Raw genomic sequence first — 18,915 nt, forward strand, 5'->3', positions numbered from 1 at the left:
TCAAATAATATCCAAGTTGGTGAAAGATAATTTATCAAACACAGTTCCTAAATTTTTTATAACTTTTTAATTAAAGTATTTATCTAATTTGATATTCTAAATATCATTTATATTTTAAATTAGCGACATACATTATAAGTATTAATAAAAAAAATATAAAATTTGAACAAATATAATTTATGTTGTTGTGTAACACCAAAAATATATAAGATTCATTTTACAAAATAGTCTTATAAAGATGGGGGTTCAACCTGAGAATAATTGGATGTGTTAGATTTGTAGAGGCAAGTGTCAGTATTGGTTGCACTAACTTGATACGCTTTTCCCATTCCACTTAATAATTACGTTTTAAAAATTAAAAAGAAAAAAAAACTAAAAAACATTAAAAGTGCAATTATTGTACTTTAAATTGTTTATTAAAATACAGGAATGCAAAATAGTTAATAATTTCACCAAAGAACTTACTCCATGGACAATCATACTTTACTCGTAGCTTTGATAAAATCCCTTTGTTCTGGATTTAATGAATAATCATTACTATAAAGAGTTTAAAGATGAGTTCTCAGCGGATAAGCTAGATCTCCATAAATACATAATTGATCTCCGATAGAACTCGCACTATTTTGAAGTATTAAATTATACAGGTTTGACGAGGGAAGCATAGAGCTATTGTGCCTACAACCTTTTTCTGGCCTAAATAGATTTGCTATTATTCCGTTTAGAACCAGAACTGATTGAAACTTAATTGAATAAACTCATTTGTGCCTGTCATACAATAGTTGCTGGTCTTGTTCAATCTATGTAAAGATAGTTTGTGGTTTTATGAAGGTTGTTGATGCCAATAAAAAAGAGAAGAGAACCTATAATTGATCCCTGGAGAACTCCACAAGTTATATTAACCAAATACTTCATCAACGTATACAAATTGCTTTCGTTTAACTTATTAACTTTTAAGACAATTTAAAATACTACCGTCTTACCGCAAATCTTTAATTTATTTAAAAGAATTTTGTGATCAATTGTATCAAAAATTTTAGCTCAATAAAAAACCCTAACTGTATACTGGGAACTTTCAAAAGAGTTAAATGTATTTCTTGTAAACTGGAGAATTACTTGTATTGTTGAGTAATTTTTTTAAATCCATATTGATTGCTAGGGGAGTTGGGGGCCCTTTGATCTGTGGGGCAGATCTTTTGTTAAGTTACTGTTATTTTTGCGACGAATAAATGTATATATATACCTCCCAAAATAATGGTACCTTCTGAAACAATGAGAGCAGCTGTGGATGAAGTTTTATTGAAAAACAGGCCTTATAATGAAGTTGCTCGAGAGTTTGGTATCGATTGTATGACATTGAAAAGGTATGTTAAAAACAAAGACTTAATCCGGGTGTTTCAGTTAAACCAAGATTTAATACACGACAGGTCTTCACAGAAGGATAAGAAGACTGCTTATCAAATTATTTGCTTCAAGCTTCAAAGATGAACTATCGCCTTTCAACGAAAAAAATTCGCCAATTAGCATATGAAATGGCTGTTGCTAATAATAAAGTTTGTCCGGATTCATGGATTAAGAACAAAATGGCAGGCATCGATTGGTAACAGAGCTTTATGAAAAGAAAACCAGAACTATCTTTACGAGCTCCAGAAGCCACCAGCTTTGCAAGAGCAATAGCTTTCAACAGATTCACCGTTAGTGAATTGTTTCGGAATCTTTGGGAAGTGCGAGAACGTCATCAGTTTGACAAAACAGGACTAACAACCGTACAAAAGCCTGTTAAGGTTATTGTTAGTAAAGGTGTCAAACAAGTAGATAGCATAACATTGGCAGAAAGAGGAACTCTTTTGACAGCTTGCTGTGCTGTAAATTGTTCGTTTTTCCGAGGGTGAAGTTTCGAGATTTTATGATTAAAGATGGCCCATCCGGATGCATAGGATTTGCTAATCCATCTGGTTGGATGACATCAGATATCGTTGTCGAGTGGTTGAAATATATCTGTGGCAGCCCTTGATTTGGCGAAAGAAAATGGAATGACTATGCTTAGTTTTCTACCACACTGCAGTCACAAGCTGAAGCCGTTGGACAGATTTGTGTATGACCCTCTGAAGAGGTATTACAATGCGGCTTGCGGGAGCTGGCTAGTCAACAGTCCAATGAATATATATGACATTGTTCCGATTGTGTGTGAAGTATACGGTAAAACCTTTACAAAATAAAACATTGAATCTGGATTTAAAGTTGCTGGGAATATCTGCCAGCATCAGCGACCGATCGTCCAGCACCCACTCCTACTGTTAAACATCCAGAAATCATTGCAGATCTGGCAGAAACTATTATATCTTAACCCGATAAAAATCTGAAGGAAATGGCTGGCTTGGATGAGCGAGACTCTTCTGAATTAACAGGACCCTCTGTTGCTGTAGCAGGACCATCTGTTACCGTAACAGCAACTCCGAATATCTTAACACCGGAAGTTTTGAGACCCTTTCCGAAAACTTCAGCCAGAAAAAAACAATTTAAAAGTAGGCAAAAAAAATCAAGAATTTTGAAAGACGCTTTTGTTCGAAATGAGATTTGTTTGGCAAAAGAAACAACAAAACAAAAAAAATAGAAAAAAAAAAGGTGCGAATGCTTAAATATATAAAAGAAGAAATTTTTAAATCGTATAAAATCATCTCTGTCAGTGAGCAATTGTACCAGTTTATCAAAGATGATGTTGTTTGCAAGTTTCACGCTCCAATGCAGCATGGCGGCACAACTTGTGTCGGTTGATATTTGATTTTCGATTTTGATTTTTCAGTTTTTGCAAACATTTCTTAAAATTTCTGATGAAAAAACTTATTCACTAAACTTTAAATATGAATCTCTTGGCAGAAATTTGAAGAACTATGTTTTTAATTATGCTTTATTACCAACTTTTTATTGATTTTGTAAAAAGCTGTAATTGAGATCAAAGTGCCCCATAGTGCAGATCAAGGTGCACCCTATATGGGGTACCGTGATCCTTTGTAGGTGATTCTATAAAGTTGAGTTCTAGCTTAATAAATATTATTTTGACCAAAATTAGCTTGTTGATTTGAATAGAGAAATAAATATTTTTTTTAAAACATTGAAAATAGTATTGTTGTCTGCAGGGGTTTCAAGTAATCAACCGTGAACCATAAAAAGGATTAAGGTGCCCCCATTTCCCCTATATATTAAATTGTTTATAATAAATGATTATAAATTCTGTTAGATCAAATTCCTCCTAAGATTTTTGAAAAAACGGATCAAAAAGATATAGGTCGTTAGTTGCTAATATAAGTTAAATCTCCTCCTTTAAATATAGGAATCACCTTCGCTAAATTTAGTTGGTTAGGAAAAAGTCCTTCCTGAATAGAACAAGAAAAAATCTTAAAAAGTATATCCTTTTTTTCTTCAAATGATTTAATAACAATATTTACTTTGACATCATCACAACTAATTTGTTTGGTTTTAGCATTTTAAAGGCGCATTTAAACTCTTCAAAAGTTAGTTTAAATGAATTAAGCTGTGATGTATTAAGAATTATTGCGTTGTCTAATGGAATGGTTTCTTAAGGAATTTCTTTGGATAAATATGGTCTAACAGAAATAAAATATTTGTTCAGCTCATTAGCTATCTCTTCTAGATCATGTAAAAATCTATCATTTATTGTAATGGTTCTAGGAAATGTGAATGTTTTCATTTTGAAGCTGCCAGCGATTTCCTTTATAACTTTCTAACTGCGCTCAGAATTTAAACATTTCAAGCATATCATTGTTTTTATTTAAGATTTTTTCTCTAACGTTCAAATTGTTTCGCGTGAGTTTTATATATAACTTTACTTTCATCATGTTTTAGTTTTAGGAATTTAATCTACAATTTTTATTTAATATAGGAGGATTTTTTTAAACCTTTAACAATCCATGGGGATTTTATATTTTTTAACTTACAATTTATTTTAATTTTTGGGAAGTAAACATCATATATATTTAAGTTTAATATAGTGTCGTAAGCTAATCTTATATTTTTAAATTTGTATTTACAATATTTAAATTAATTTAAGATTTGAAAAAATAAAAGTAATCTGACAACGTGCTGAATTTGGCCACCCTCTTTTCTCGGTGTATTAAAGTTTAAACGCAACAACACTCTAACAACAACACCCATGAAAGACTTCGAATATATAAAAATGACTACGACTAATAATTTTTTGGCCTACCATGAAACTCATCTAATTAATTATTTCTTACTGAAAACAAAACATTATTTACAGGCTTCTCTAAATAATAGTTGTTTCCTTGTCTGGTTTTTTTGGCCGATCAATTATAAATTAAATTATTTTATCAGCTTATTTTGCCCACACACACACACACAAGAAAATAATAAACAATACATATACTCTCTATACAAATAGTAATTTGTTAAATTTTGTAAAAAATTACAAACAATATAGGTGTAAAATCTACTTAATTATCTCTTATTAACGACCATTTCTTAAAGACAAGGAGATATTAACGACTGTTTTTTAAAACAATGAAATACTTTATTCCTAATTTGTAAATGATTGTTTGAAACTGTATTAAATATTTTATATTTTAGAAGCTAATAACCAGCTTCTTTGAAATTGTATCAAAATAAGCTGTAATAATAATCTAAAGTTAATAAAAATGACGGGATCAAAATCTTAAGGGGTGTAGTCCCCCATAAATAAAAAAAAAATCAAAAAAAAGCAAACTGATTTAGACAATTAAATATATGGGGGTTTCAGAAATCATAATGGTTTTACCTAAAAATATCTATAAATACCAAAACTTTTTGTTTTTAAGAGTTAGGTACAAAAAAGAGAAAATTTGGTACCCCTAAAAAAATCACTTGTAAACCAAAACAACTTATTGATTTCACAAGTTAAAAGCATTTTTGACTTCTTGTTAGACTTGTTAACAATTTATTTTTGGTATATGAAGTCTAAGTTCGTTTTTGTTGATTTGTAGCTCATTTTTTGTCGCATTTTCTTGCCAGAAATTGTATACTTTTTAGTTTTCAAACATGGTTAAAGCTGATCGAATTATAGTAAGAACTAAGCAAGCAGGCAAAAGAAAGAAGATTTTTAATAGAAAAGTGTTACATAACACTTTTCTATGTAGCAGTGTGAATGTAAATAATGTAAATTTTCCTTCTTTAAGTGTAAATATCGAATTACCTGTAAATAGTCAAACTGACATCTTCGATACGTCAAGCTCTTCTCTTCGCAAAGTTGACGCAGTCATTAGCTCAACATCAAAAAAATATAACAATACTAAAAACAAAGTTCTGACAGGATATAGATTTATTGATTGTTCAATTTTGTCTGATGTTATTAGCGTTTTGAGCTGTCCAACTTGTTTCCAAACGACTTTAGCAATCATTAAAAACAAATGCAAAAAGCAAGGATTTGCATGTGAACTTTCTATTATTTGTTTAAAGTGTAAATATCAAAATAACTTTTACACTTCTAAGTTAATTAATAAAAAAAGGAAACTTTGATATAAATAATCGAACAGTATATACAATGAGGACTCTTGGATTAGGACATTCCGGAATTGAACGGTTTACAACCCTCATGAACATGCCAAAACCAATGACGCCAAAAAACTTGACAAATGACAAACTTGTTTTAAAAATACTTATATTACTGAGAAAGTTGCACAGGAAACAATGACTGATGCTGTGTCTGATATAAGACTACGGTGTCGAGACATTAATGAGATTCTCGATGTTGGTGTATCATGTGATGGCACATGACAGCGTAGGGGATTTTCATCATTGAATGGTGTATTTGCAGCACTTTCAATAGACAGTGGGAAAGTTTTAGATATTGAGGTGATGAGTCGAATATGCAGAGGGTGCTCCATAAATCAAAAACTTTCTAAAAAAGATCCTTCTGCTTATGCTGAGTGGAGAAATTCCCACGTTTGTAAATAGAATTTTGTTGGTTCTGCAGGTGGAATATGAAGGAGCCAGTCTTATTTTCCAGCGATCAATTAAAAAACATAAGTTGCAGTACATTAATTTTTTAGGTGATGGAGATAGCAAAAGTTACAATAGTGTCAAGGATGTTTATCCTAATAATAAAATAAATAAACTAGAATGTATCGGACACTATCAGAAGCGTGTTGGAACCAGACTCCGGAAATTGAAAAAAAAAGTTAGGGGACTAAGCGGTCGTGGTAGATTGACAGATGCAACAATTGATCGACTGCGAAATTTCTTTGGTGTGGCAATTAGACAGAATACTGGTAAGTTAGTTGCCATGAAATCAGCAGTCACGTTGCATCATCAAAAGCAAATAATTGACACTATCCACATTGTCCAACAGGTGTAAGTAGTTGGTGTAAATTTAACAGAGGCAAAGCAAATATCACTAACACTAACAAGCTAGGACCTGGTCTACCTTTAGAAGTTGTATACAAGATCAGACCTATGTAAAATTTCAGAAAATTTTGGGATCGCATACCAAAAACAAAATATGTCTCGCTGACTTTGCAGAAGTTTAGTGTTTATGATGCTGTTGCCAATTTTAACATTGGGATGAAGTCTTCAATCATAATATATGAAAAACTAAATATGGTTCCAGGTTTTTATACACTAAACGGTTCTAACGACATCAATAAAACACGCATTAAATGGTCGATCTATAAACTAAAACCCGATAACAAGTTGCATCGTCAAAAGTTAAGGGCTAAAAAACTGAAGAAAAGTGACAAAACCTCTGAAAAATAAAGTAAAACATATGAAGCAGGAGGTTTTTAATATTAAATATAGTCTAATATATATAATACTACGTATATTTGTAGATCTATTATCTTTTATTTTCAGTTTTTATGCGTTTTCTCAGTTTGAGGTTTTTCAATATGCCGGCCAAAATTCCAAGAGAACCGCTTGAACATTTTTATCTGAAATTTTTCAACAAATTTTCCTTTTTATAAAAGCTGTGTTTTAAACGGAACAGAATTTTTAAATACTTATGAATAAAACAGTATGGCTTATTTAGTTTTTCAAAAATGTACTTTTATCTACTGTCAACTTTAGAGCGCAAGTCTTGAGGCCTAGAACCTTTTTTAAAAAATTTGTTTTGTTTAAAACACTTTTAAACCTATTTTAATTGTGTTTCCAAAGTTTCATTCAGCCTTTTTTAATTAGTTTTTGCTAAAACTTGGCGAGCGCAAATCTAATTTTTTGCTTATTTAGGGGGTTTTTTCCTGTTACTACAGCAACCGTTGACCAATTTTTTTAATTTTCTGCATTTATGATATGGTTAATCATGTTATGTCAAAAGTTCTTATTTATTGTCTATATCTAAAAATGGGGGAGTGTACCCCTTAATGATTGATTCCTCAAAAATATTAGTTTTTTTTATTTGCCATTCAGTCAAGACGCATCTTTTACTTTTTCTTGGTGCTTGCGAAATAAATAAACATTTGCGAAATATATAAATTTTTTTATTGTTGTGTTTTCCATATTCATAAATTTAGCAGATTTTCAAGCGTTTGGGTGAAAGTTGAAAACATAAAAAAAAAAAAAAAAGTAAAAAAAAATCTTGTAATCACAAAAAATAAAAAAATTCTTCACTTATTGACAGCTTAACCTGAAAACGAAATATTTTAAGTTAGAGTAGTTATGTTTGCAGATTCGTTTAGGTGTATATATATATATGAGTATGTATGTATGTATCAGTTTTTATTCTTTACGTAGAATTTTTCAGAAAAAACATTATACTGTAAACTTACTAAAGCCATGTAGGCTTTAATAAGTTTACAGTATAATTGTTATTGTAAAGGGGCTCTATGAGAAGATTGAGGTGAAACCAGTCATCTGCATTTTCTTTGAGCCCCTGTCTGTTTTATATGATTTATAATGAAAGTAGAAAGAAAAAAGACAGAACGCTTTTTGAGGCAAACGTACTAAAGAAAGAAACGTCCAGATAAACGAAGAGGATCGGCATCGTATTGGAAAGCTTGAAAGTGCTCCACAAGAAGAAGAACATCCAACTAGAGGAGATACCAGAGTTTATGACCATTAAAAAAGTAAAGCTAAATTTATTAACCAGTTATTTTTTTTATTAGAAGTTAATTGTTTTTTTGTTTTTGTTTTTTTTATTAGAATTTAACTGTTTTTTTTGTACAATATTTGATAAATATTTTAATAAATCAATATTTTAATAAATCTTTTTAATGTTGATTTTTGTATCAATTGCAATTGTTTTTGTCAGATAGCAAATAAAAGCAATTCCAATGTTTAATAAATGCGCTTTTTGTGTTTAATGTTACCTGTTCTTGGTGAAAAGACTGCATTGTTTTGCAGGTTCCTGCCTTAATTAACGAAATCTACATTTTTAATTTTTTATTTATTTTCAATATTTAGTAGTAGATAGAAATATCAACATTCTCATAAAGATAGTATTTATATTTAGATTCTCATAAAAAATAGTATCTAAATTCTCATCAAGATACTATACGTATCTAGATTCACATAAAGATAGTATACGTGTCTAGATTCTCATAAATTTGCGATATTGGTACATCGCAAATAAATAAAAAAAGGTTTAAATTTACTTTACAAATATGAATTATTTATATATATTTTTATGTAAGTTTGCTATTTAAAATATAAATGTTTAATTGAAGAAAAAAAGCATTGTTTGCAATAATATCAAACCAATCACAGAAAAGCAGATTGATGGCGAGGAACTTGGTTTTGGGGTGGTTTTGGGGTTGATCAACCCTTCTTCCTCGCATATTGTCTTTTTTTCTTTAGTTAAACACAGTGCATAGTCCATAACGTGAAATATATAGTTTTGCTCGACAACACCTGAAACTAAATGAGACTGAGGTCCACGAGCATATATACCTAAAAATATAAATATTTAGATTAAAAATATATTATATTAATGTAAAAGTATATTCAGTATATAATAATATAATTAATATAAATAACATAAAATATTCGTTACAAAATCATATATAAGAGTTACACTAGTCATAAAAGTAAACTTTCTTTCTTACCAACATCTTCTCCTCCATGGGTTTCGTCCTCTAATGGTACCAAGCTAGGGTACCTATAATCTGGATTAGAAAGATCATCTTGCGTGACATTTCTTCTTTCCTTGTTAATTTCAGCACCAGGACCATTTAAATATGCTAAAGTTGAGTATGTCTTATTATCTTGTGCTATGAAGTCTTCTCTATTCACTAAATTAAAAATGGGGTTTCCACGACTTTGGTATCCTCCTAATGTAAACACGTGTGAATGATCAGCTGTAACTATTAGGAGAGTCTCATCTAAGAAAAAATATAACAATGATGATCACTTTTTTGTTTCCTTTCTTTACGAGGAATCTCATAAGATCCAAAGGGCCATTATAGTTAAGGCTAATTATTGTTTTTTAAATAACTTTTTTAACGAGATTTTTTTCTTAATAGACGCCTTCATAGTTCCGATAATTTCAAGTGCACATATTTAATAGTGCGTCATGGTTCTTTATGCGCAGAATCGCATGAAAACAAGTAAATACAAATATAAATTAAGATAGTAACCTTGAAAGAAACAGTTGTTTACTAAAGATCTTTTTGTTTTTTCGTAAAGAAGACATTGATTTAGCTTTATGTAAGTTTTTTTTTTACCCATTTCAAGTCTAAAATCTATACTGTTCATATGAAGGGGAAAAAAAAAATAGTACGTTGAGTCTAAAAGCTTTGAATAGTATTTAGTATTGAAAAATAAAAATAAGTTTTTGGGAAAGAAGAATGCAAAATAATATATATATATATATATATATATATATATATATATATATATATATATATATATATATATATATATATATATATATATATATATATACATATATATATACATATATATATAAATATATATATATATATATATATATAAATATATATATATAAATATATATATATATAAATATATATATATATATATATATATATATATGTATATATATATATAAATATATATATATAAATATATATATATAAATATATATACATATATATATATATATATATATATATATATATATATATATGTATATATATATATATATATATATATATATATATATATATATATATGTATATATATATATAAATATATATATATAAATATATATATATAAATATATATACATATATATATATATATATATATATATATATATATATATATATATATATATATATATATATATATATATATATATATATATATATATATATATATATATATATATATATATATATATATATATATATATATATATATATACAGTATTGGACAAAACATTTGCAACCAACATTGAACAATGCTAAAAAGTGTTCCTAATTTTACATGTCTTAAAAACGAAACGAACTATACTACCACAGCAAACAGTTCAGGAGTCTGGAGTCATAGCATGCCATGACGCGAGCAATCAGCTGACAGGTGACGGCGCACAGGCAGGATTTCGTTGACGAGTGCCGTTTTGCAGCGGACAAAACAAGTGCGACTTTTTGGTTTGTTTCATTTTCTTGAGTCTGGTCCGTGTCAATGTCGCGGAAGTTTTTTAATAACTAAAGGAAGTATCCAGACGTTTCCAGAAGTTTCCGGAAGCATGCAGAAGCTTCCGGAAGTTTCCGGAAGGAGCATCTGGAAGCATCCAGAATTATCTAGAAACATTCAGAAGCATCCAGATGCATCTAGAAGCTTCCAGAAGCATCGAAAAGAAGCATCTAGAATCTTCCAGAACAGGTTCACACAGGTTTATTTTACTATATAAGAGACATGTAAATCGACATGTAATTCAGTCAGTGTACGGAAGTCAATCAGTCAGTATTATCAAGAAAGTTTATCGAAGTGAGTTTTATCAAAGTGTTTTATTGAAGAACATTAATACAAGAAGTGAAATACAACAAGTGTTTCATTACATCAATACAGTCCACATCCAACCAAGACGTTGTGTTCCACAGAGCATTATTGTATCATCACAAGGTAAATGTAACACGGTAATCCTTGATAAGTGTGATTATTTATTTTTATTATTTTTACGACTTCAAGTGCAAAAACGGCTCCCGACAGTCATGGATTGGAACTAAGAAAGAAAATTATTGGCGATTACGTAAGTGGAATGTCACAAAAAAGTATTTGTGATAAATATCGCGTGAAAAAATGGACCGTATCAAGACTATGTTCCAAATATCGTTCTACGGGCAAGTTGGCAGCAGACAACAAAGGTGGAAGATGCATTCCACCACTTCTAGAGAGGATTCTATGATCGTCAGATCCGTCAAGAAGGATCCCTGGATATCATCAGTCGAGATACAAAAGCAATTAGAGCTGCATGTATCGGACCGAACAATCAGATGACGTGCTGTCCAGAAGAAAAGACTCCTGTTTGCTACATCTCATATTATCTGGAATGTGCAGAAATTGCGAACTGTCCTGTTCAGTGATGAATCGAAGTTAACATCATTGGGAGTGATGGCATTTGCCGTGTACGTCGACCTGCCGGAAAACGCCTCGATTTACGTTACTGCCATAAGACCGTAAAGCATGGTGAAGGCAATGTAATGGTCTGGGGGTGTTTTTCTGCTAACGGTCTAGGTCCAATACATCGAAACGATGGAATAATGGACCGTTTCATGTATAAAAATATCCAGAAAGATGTTATGTTACCTTATGCTGAATGGAATATGCCAATAAAATGGGTTTTTCAGCAAGACAACGATCCGAAACACACTGCAAAAGTAGTCAAGCAGGGGTTTCAAGGCAACCATCTATTGGTGATGGATTGGCCGCCTCATTCTCCGGATCTCAACCCTATCGAGAACCTGTGGGAGATCGTCAACCGCAGAATTAATTGTGAAGATGTTCGTAATAAGGATCAACTGTTTGAACAAATCCAAAAGGCCTAGGCAGCGATTCCACAAAGTTTCATTGATCACCTGATCGAATCTATGCCTCGAAGATGCAAGGCTGTGATCGACAACAAAGGATTCGCCACGAAATATTGATAGCGAAATACAGCTTGGTCAACATTTTGTCGAGTTGCACTTGTTTTGTCCAGAAGGAAATCAACTTTTTTTAATACTTTTGATTAATTTATTAATTTTCGTGTACAAATGATGAACTTTGTGATGAATAAAACTTGAAGAACTTTGTCTCTAAACAGTTACATAGTTATTTCTCTAAATTGAAAAAATGCAGCACTTTTATATAAAGAAACTAAATTAGCATTATTTGGTTGCACTCGTTTTGTCCGACACTGTATATATATATATATATATATATATATATATATATATATATATATATATATATATATATATATATATATATATATATATATATATATATATATACATATGTACGTTATAATTATTACATTATCAAAATGAACAAAATATATATATATACATATATATATATTTTGTTCATTTTGATAATGTAATAACTTAATGTGCTCCTATATCAGCCATCTTTGATTATAGTTGTTACCACAATTTTTGATTACCGGTTTTTGGTAGGTAATTTTTGTTTTTAGCTAACTAAAGTAAATTTTCTAACTTTCCTTATGTTTGTTATGGAGATTATGGTTGAAATAATTTTAAAAGTTGAAGTTTTTTATTCGGATTATTGATATTTATGCTTTCTGTTAGTAGTTTAGCTTTTCCTTTAATAACACTCATATCCCAAGAAATTAGACATATAAAATAAAACTTAAGCTTAATTTGTTATGGTGGGGCACAGTGGATCGGGTAACAGTAAATTAGTTAATTTACTGTTACCCGATTGTTAGCCCCATTAACGATCTTAAAGATTAAAATCATGCATTTTTAACAAACAAAATAGATAAAAATGAATTTATTAGTTTCAAGTTATGAATAATATTATTTGAATAAGTTTTTATTTTTTTTTTATATTTTTATAAGTTTTGTTATCAATAAAACTCATTTTTTTTCTTCTCAATTTTTTTCAATGTTTTTTCGCTTTTATACTTATTTAACTAATAAAAAGTAATAAAAAGTAATAAAAAGTCCCAAAACTATGGCGTACAGTGTCTTTACTTCCTCAGCCTCATAGTTATTTGGTTATGCCCCTATTCACTATCATTAATTCACAGCTGTGTTCATAGGTTCACTGTGCCCCAGTACTAGGGCACAATGAATAACGCAATAAAGCTCACTTCAAACCTTTCTGTGAGCCATTAGATAATAAATATTTTGGTTTTAGTGATTTCTTATCATGAAGGACATATCTTAATCCTTCCGCCTTGAAAAAAATAAAATACTTATTTTAACTTTTGCTTAATTTAAAAAATAAAGAAATCCGATCCATTGCGCCTTAACTTCCCCTAAACAAATTTTTCTTTCAAAAATGCTTTCCTAATATATCTGAGTATTTAGTTTTTTTTTTATGCAATTCTGCGCATAAGGAACCATGACGTACTACTATATACGCGCGCACGAAATTATTGGAACTGTGAATAGGTCTATTGTTGTACTTTTTTCTCAACTCTGAAACTCAAACACATTTTGAAAAATAAGCTAATTATGACAATCTAAATAGGTCTTTCATTTTATTTAAAATTTGAAAGGTTCGAATTGAAAAAATATGGCATGCAACTCAATGACATGCAAATTAATAACTTGAAACTAAAACCACAATAGGTTTTAGCAATTAACAGTCTTTATCTTTATGATTTTTTACTTTGGATTAAACCATATTTAATAAAATATTTTAATAAAATATATTACATTACAAATTAGGGTTTAAAAGAATTTAAATAATGTAATAATTTATAATAAATACAAGTTGTTAAAATCATTTATTAGAGAAACAATGAAGGCCCAACTATTTTTGTTTTGAAAGAATTGGACAAATGACATTTCTCTGCTAACTGTTTTATTTAAGCTTAGATTAACTTTTAAAAATTAGATAAGAAATGTAAGTTTAATTGTAGCATTTCTCAATAAAATAAAACCTTTATTGTAAAAACTGATTTTTATTTAATGTTTTAAGTACTGCCCTTCCCTAGCCACTAGGGGTGTTCAAGTAATGGAAAAAAATTAAGTAATTTCAAATAATTTTTTTCAAACTACTTAAGTAACTTAAGTAATTTTAGTTATTTTCCAAACAATGAAAAATTACATCTAATTTTACATTTTTGAGCGAAACACATTGAAAAAACTCCGGAGTATTTATCAGACCTTTTCCTTTGTTATGTTACAGAAAAAATCCGTTTTCAATAAATTACGGTCTTTTACCTATAGCTTTAAGACTTTTGAGATAATCACATCGCTTTATATGATTTTGTCCGTATTTATGATATGGAGAAGTTCCGTAACTTTCAATTGCGGATTTTTACTGTATATTTTAGTACAGCTTTTATGTTTTACTGGAACTAAAGTGCTATATGTTTTTAAAGAAGTGCATTCGCAAAATATTTTTTTTAATTCAGATTAAAGACGCTGTTATAAATAAATATAGATATTTATCAAAAATAGGTACTTCTGAAAATTAGTTTCCAATATTATATAGGATTTGCATGGTAAAAAAACCTTTTTTTATGTATTAGATTTTCAAAGTTCATATTATTTAGTGTTACGTTTTTATAGTATATAAAAAAAAAACACTAAACAATATGAACTTTAAAAAATTAAATTCATAAGAAAAAGATCTTATTGCATTAATAATAGCATCTTATTGCATAAATAAAACATAATTTACTAATGAGTCAAGTTTTATTTACAATTTTATTTAGGCATTATCTTGAGTTTGCGATTGACAATGTATTTATTTGAGATTATTTATGTTTCTTAAAATATATATATATATATATATATATATATATATATATATATATATATATATATATATATATATATTATATATATATAATATAATAAAATTTACATAAATTATGTAAAACATTATACGTAACAAGGGTAAATACGTAACATATGTAAAAATTATACGTATCAAGTGAACTTGATATTGAACAAAAGTTGCAGATTCTAACACCTAGTGCAATACTGTCCACTGTCTCAATGCCAACTTTCTAACTCAACTTCTAACTTTCTAATATTCTTCATTCTTCTAAAAATTACTTACTCTTGGTCCGGGAAGTAGTTATGATGCTCTTTAGTGAACTGAAACTTTGGTATGTGGCCTCAATATGGAAATTTGCTGGAGGAGAATAAACGAGGAGGATAAACGCGTGGAAAGAAGGTATATATTAAATAAAATAATGTTAGACGTATTTTTATATCTACTTTTTTGTAGTGCAGTCTTTTTAAAAAAACTCTTTTAATTATTATTCTCGTTATCTGATTTAAATTATTTATAACCGTGGTTTTTGAATAAGTTATCTGTAGAATAGAAAATTTGATGTTAATATTTGTTAAATTATTATTTAATTATTTGTTTGTATTTATATAATTTATACTATATTGATTAATTTTGATTGAATTATTAAAAAATACATATATGGGAATTTTCTTATTTTACCATAAATGGATTTTTTTATAAAAAATTTCAATTTATAAATCCAAACTAATATTTTTTACATAACATGCATAAAACTATTTAAACCTAGCGCGGCTTGAGTTCAAATGCCCATTTTCTAACAGCTGTTTTAAAATAATTTCAATAGGATTTAAAATGCTGATATAAGTTTTATACTTTGGTAAGAAATAGCTCATTTTCGACAAATCGAGATTTACTTGGTCAGTAATTTTTAAAGCCTTTTTACACCAAAAGTTTTTGTTTTCATCAATGACTGAATCAATTATTTTCTAATATTTAAGGTCAATTTTCACTGATTTTTTTTTTTTTGATAACAAGAAAAATTCAATAAAACTTAACAAGCTTGCGGTGATAAAATTTACCAAAAATTAATAAAACCGCCCTTCCCTCCCTTTAAATAGGGACTCGAGAGTACGCTCTACATGCTTGCTCTACATACAATTTTTAAATATTTTCAACATTACTTTCTTTTCTTTTTTTTACTGTAAATAATGATTTATTATTTACTTATTAATCTTATTAATCTGACCTAATTATTATTACGATGTATTGCAAAAATGAATCCTGAAAAAGGAAATTAAATTGAAAAAAAAACTAGTAAAAAACAATGTTGGACATCACCCAGAAGTTTTGTAAACAAACTAGCGCTGTTTCAATGAACAGAACATCAATAGATCAAAAGACGTTTTGTTTATATTTATTATAACTATTATAATATAATATATATAATAACTGTTATAATATATTACAATTTGTCATAACAAAATATTATTTGTTATTACAAATATTATATAATATATACAATAACTACTATAATATAATATAATTGGTTTGTATTTATTATAACTATTATTACTATAATAATAATTTCATCGACATATGAGGAGTAAATTGAATTTATGAAAATGTGTAAAAACTGAGCTACTCATAGTTGTGCACCAGCAGAAATTGATATATTTTAAGCTTAGCACGTTTTGCATATGGTATATATGATTGAAATAGATTTTCTTAAATGATTTGTAAGAGGCTACTTTCTTAATAGTTGAATAACATTTTTATAACAACTTGAATTCTATTCATTTATTTTTGACTTTCATGTAAACTCTGCAAAATGAGTTAAATTACTGTCTATTTGCTGAATTAACAGAGTTTTTCCGTTAATTTGTATGAAATACAGAAACCGTAAATTTTACGGAGAAAGTTCTGAATCTTATTTAAAAGACTTTTGCCATTGATTTTCATGGAAAATAGAAACTACGGAAATCGTTAATTTTTACGGAGAAAGTGCTACCACTTTGCTGCCAGACATTCTCTGTTGAATCTACGGCAAATTTTTAACAGTGTATAACAAATCATAAGCTTACTAAACTTTCAAGATAGAATGCTGAAAACTTAAAATTTCTATTAATTTATCACTTAAAGAGGTTCTCTAATTTTTAATGAAAAAAAAAGAAAGTCAAAAGCACTAAAGCAACTTTCTGTAACAATTGATGATGCTGATAAAAACTTTAAAGTACAGTGCAATTTTTTAAGCATTTTTGGATGGTCAATTGATCCATCATATTTAACCCTTTCTTTTTTGATGAAATCAAAAACATTTAAGTAAGCCTTGTTTTTTATTAAATTGGAGTTTTGAGCAAGAAATGGTGAAGTCAGTCTTATTCTTTTTTTGTAAAGATTCTTTAGTTTCAACATTGGAGGCTTTACATTCAACTGTTGATGCTTTAGGATCTTTAAGATCCTAAGAAAGACCTAAATACATATCTCCTGCTATAATTTCTTATAATTTATAATTTATAAATTTTTGGATAGTTTAAACTATAATCTTTTTTTGGAAAATATGGTAAGACAAAACAAAGAAATAATCAAAATTTAAACTAAAAATGATAATACTTTAATTTTAGGGTTTAAAATTAAAAATTAGACAACTTTTACATAAATTTTTATAAAATATCAATTTCCTGTTGATTTAGTTTGGAAAAAAAAAATTACTTGATTATACTTAAGTAAAAAAAATTTACTTAAGTACTTGATTTGTTTAAACAATTACTTAAGTACTTAAGTTACTTAAAGCAACTCTACTAGCCACTAATGTTTCATTCTGTTAACATATGGATTCCATAAAAGAACCTTTTGAAGTAAGCCACAAATCAACCTAATATTTTTAATGAACATCTGAAGTGATATGCTTCTTAGTTAAACCACATGTCACTAATCAGAAAAAATTGCCATATTGCAACCATATTTCTCATCCATGAACATGGGAATTTGTATTTCATGTTGATGATTATCCAGGTCTCAACCACAATTTTTTATGCTTTGGTTAATTAAAGAGAATCCACTTTTAATCCCCAGTTACTATGGTGCAAAAAATCATTCTATATTGTAACAGTTGTTTGAATATAAAACTTAAATTGACTCAAATACTTTTATAAAACTTTTTGTTTCAATCATATTATTATCATTCTTTGTTTGTTTCAATTGTAGTCTTTTAAGTAAAAAGTTATGAACTAAATACAAATTTCTATTATTTAGTTCATAACAGATATGGTAAAATTTTTAACTTCAACTAAATTTTCGAAAATTGTGAAAGCTATGAATTTTTTGAAAATGGGATTAACAATAATAGTTTATTTTGCATTTTAAATACTAACTAAAAAAAGCTATACAGAAAATAATGAATTAAATAAACAATTAAATAAAGAAATATTATACTGTTTTTTAATTAATTTTTTGTTCTTAAACATAAAAATATTTGGCTAAATATATTATAAAAATGCATCAAAAATACATTTTAACTAATAAATAAAACTATTTTAAAAAATATAAATTTTATATTCATTTATTTAAATTTTTAATATAATATAAACATGTTTAAATAATTTTTTAATAATTTAAAAACTTGTTTTTCAATAATTTATATAACTGCAAACACTAATCAATCAATAAATATTAAATAAAATTTTCCTAATGGTGACTATTTTCAACTTTTTTGACCAATAAATAATATTAATATTTTATAGGAATATTTTGTTTTGTTTAGCTATATTACCTAATTTTATAGAAACATTTTGTTTTGTTTACCTAAATTACCTGGATAAACTTAATTAACCAAGATGATCTTAACTTAACTTGTGTTTTTACAAACACATCTTATGTCATAAAAATTTTTTTTTTATAAAATAGTGATGAAAAGGTTACTTGGGTCAGTAATGTCTTTTGCTTTTTGAACAGCATGATTCAATTCCACTGCATCATGAAGAGCATGGAAAGCTTTGTTGGCATGATGACCATGATCAATTCGACCGCCTGTAAACAAAAATAATTTTATTTATACCTATATATATATAT

General features: G+C 28.1%; 1 protein-coding gene across 2 annotated transcripts in view; it reads right to left on the bottom strand.

The window, feature by feature from the left end:
* Positions 1–8,430: 8,430 nt before the first annotated feature.
* The window catches only part of LOC100205229 (alkaline phosphatase), a 49,180-nt gene continuing 38,695 nt past the window's right edge, over positions 8,431–18,915 (bottom strand). For both annotated transcript variants that reach the window (XM_065818207.1, XM_065818206.1), the window contains exons 7-9: positions 18,766–18,873; positions 9,045–9,320; positions 8,431–8,889 (exon numbers count right to left, since the gene is read on the bottom strand). In XM_065818207.1, the coding sequence (XP_065674279.1) occupies positions 8,657–8,889; positions 9,045–9,320; positions 18,766–18,873 (617 nt within the window). In that variant the 3' untranslated portion in view covers positions 8,431–8,656. The remainder of the gene's footprint in view (positions 8,890–9,044; positions 9,321–18,765; positions 18,874–18,915) is intronic.

This window comes from Hydra vulgaris, chromosome 14 (genome assembly GCF_038396675.1).
Source record: "Hydra vulgaris chromosome 14, alternate assembly HydraT2T_AEP".
NCBI classification, from domain to species: Eukaryota; Metazoa; Cnidaria; class Hydrozoa; order Anthoathecata; family Hydridae; genus Hydra; species Hydra vulgaris.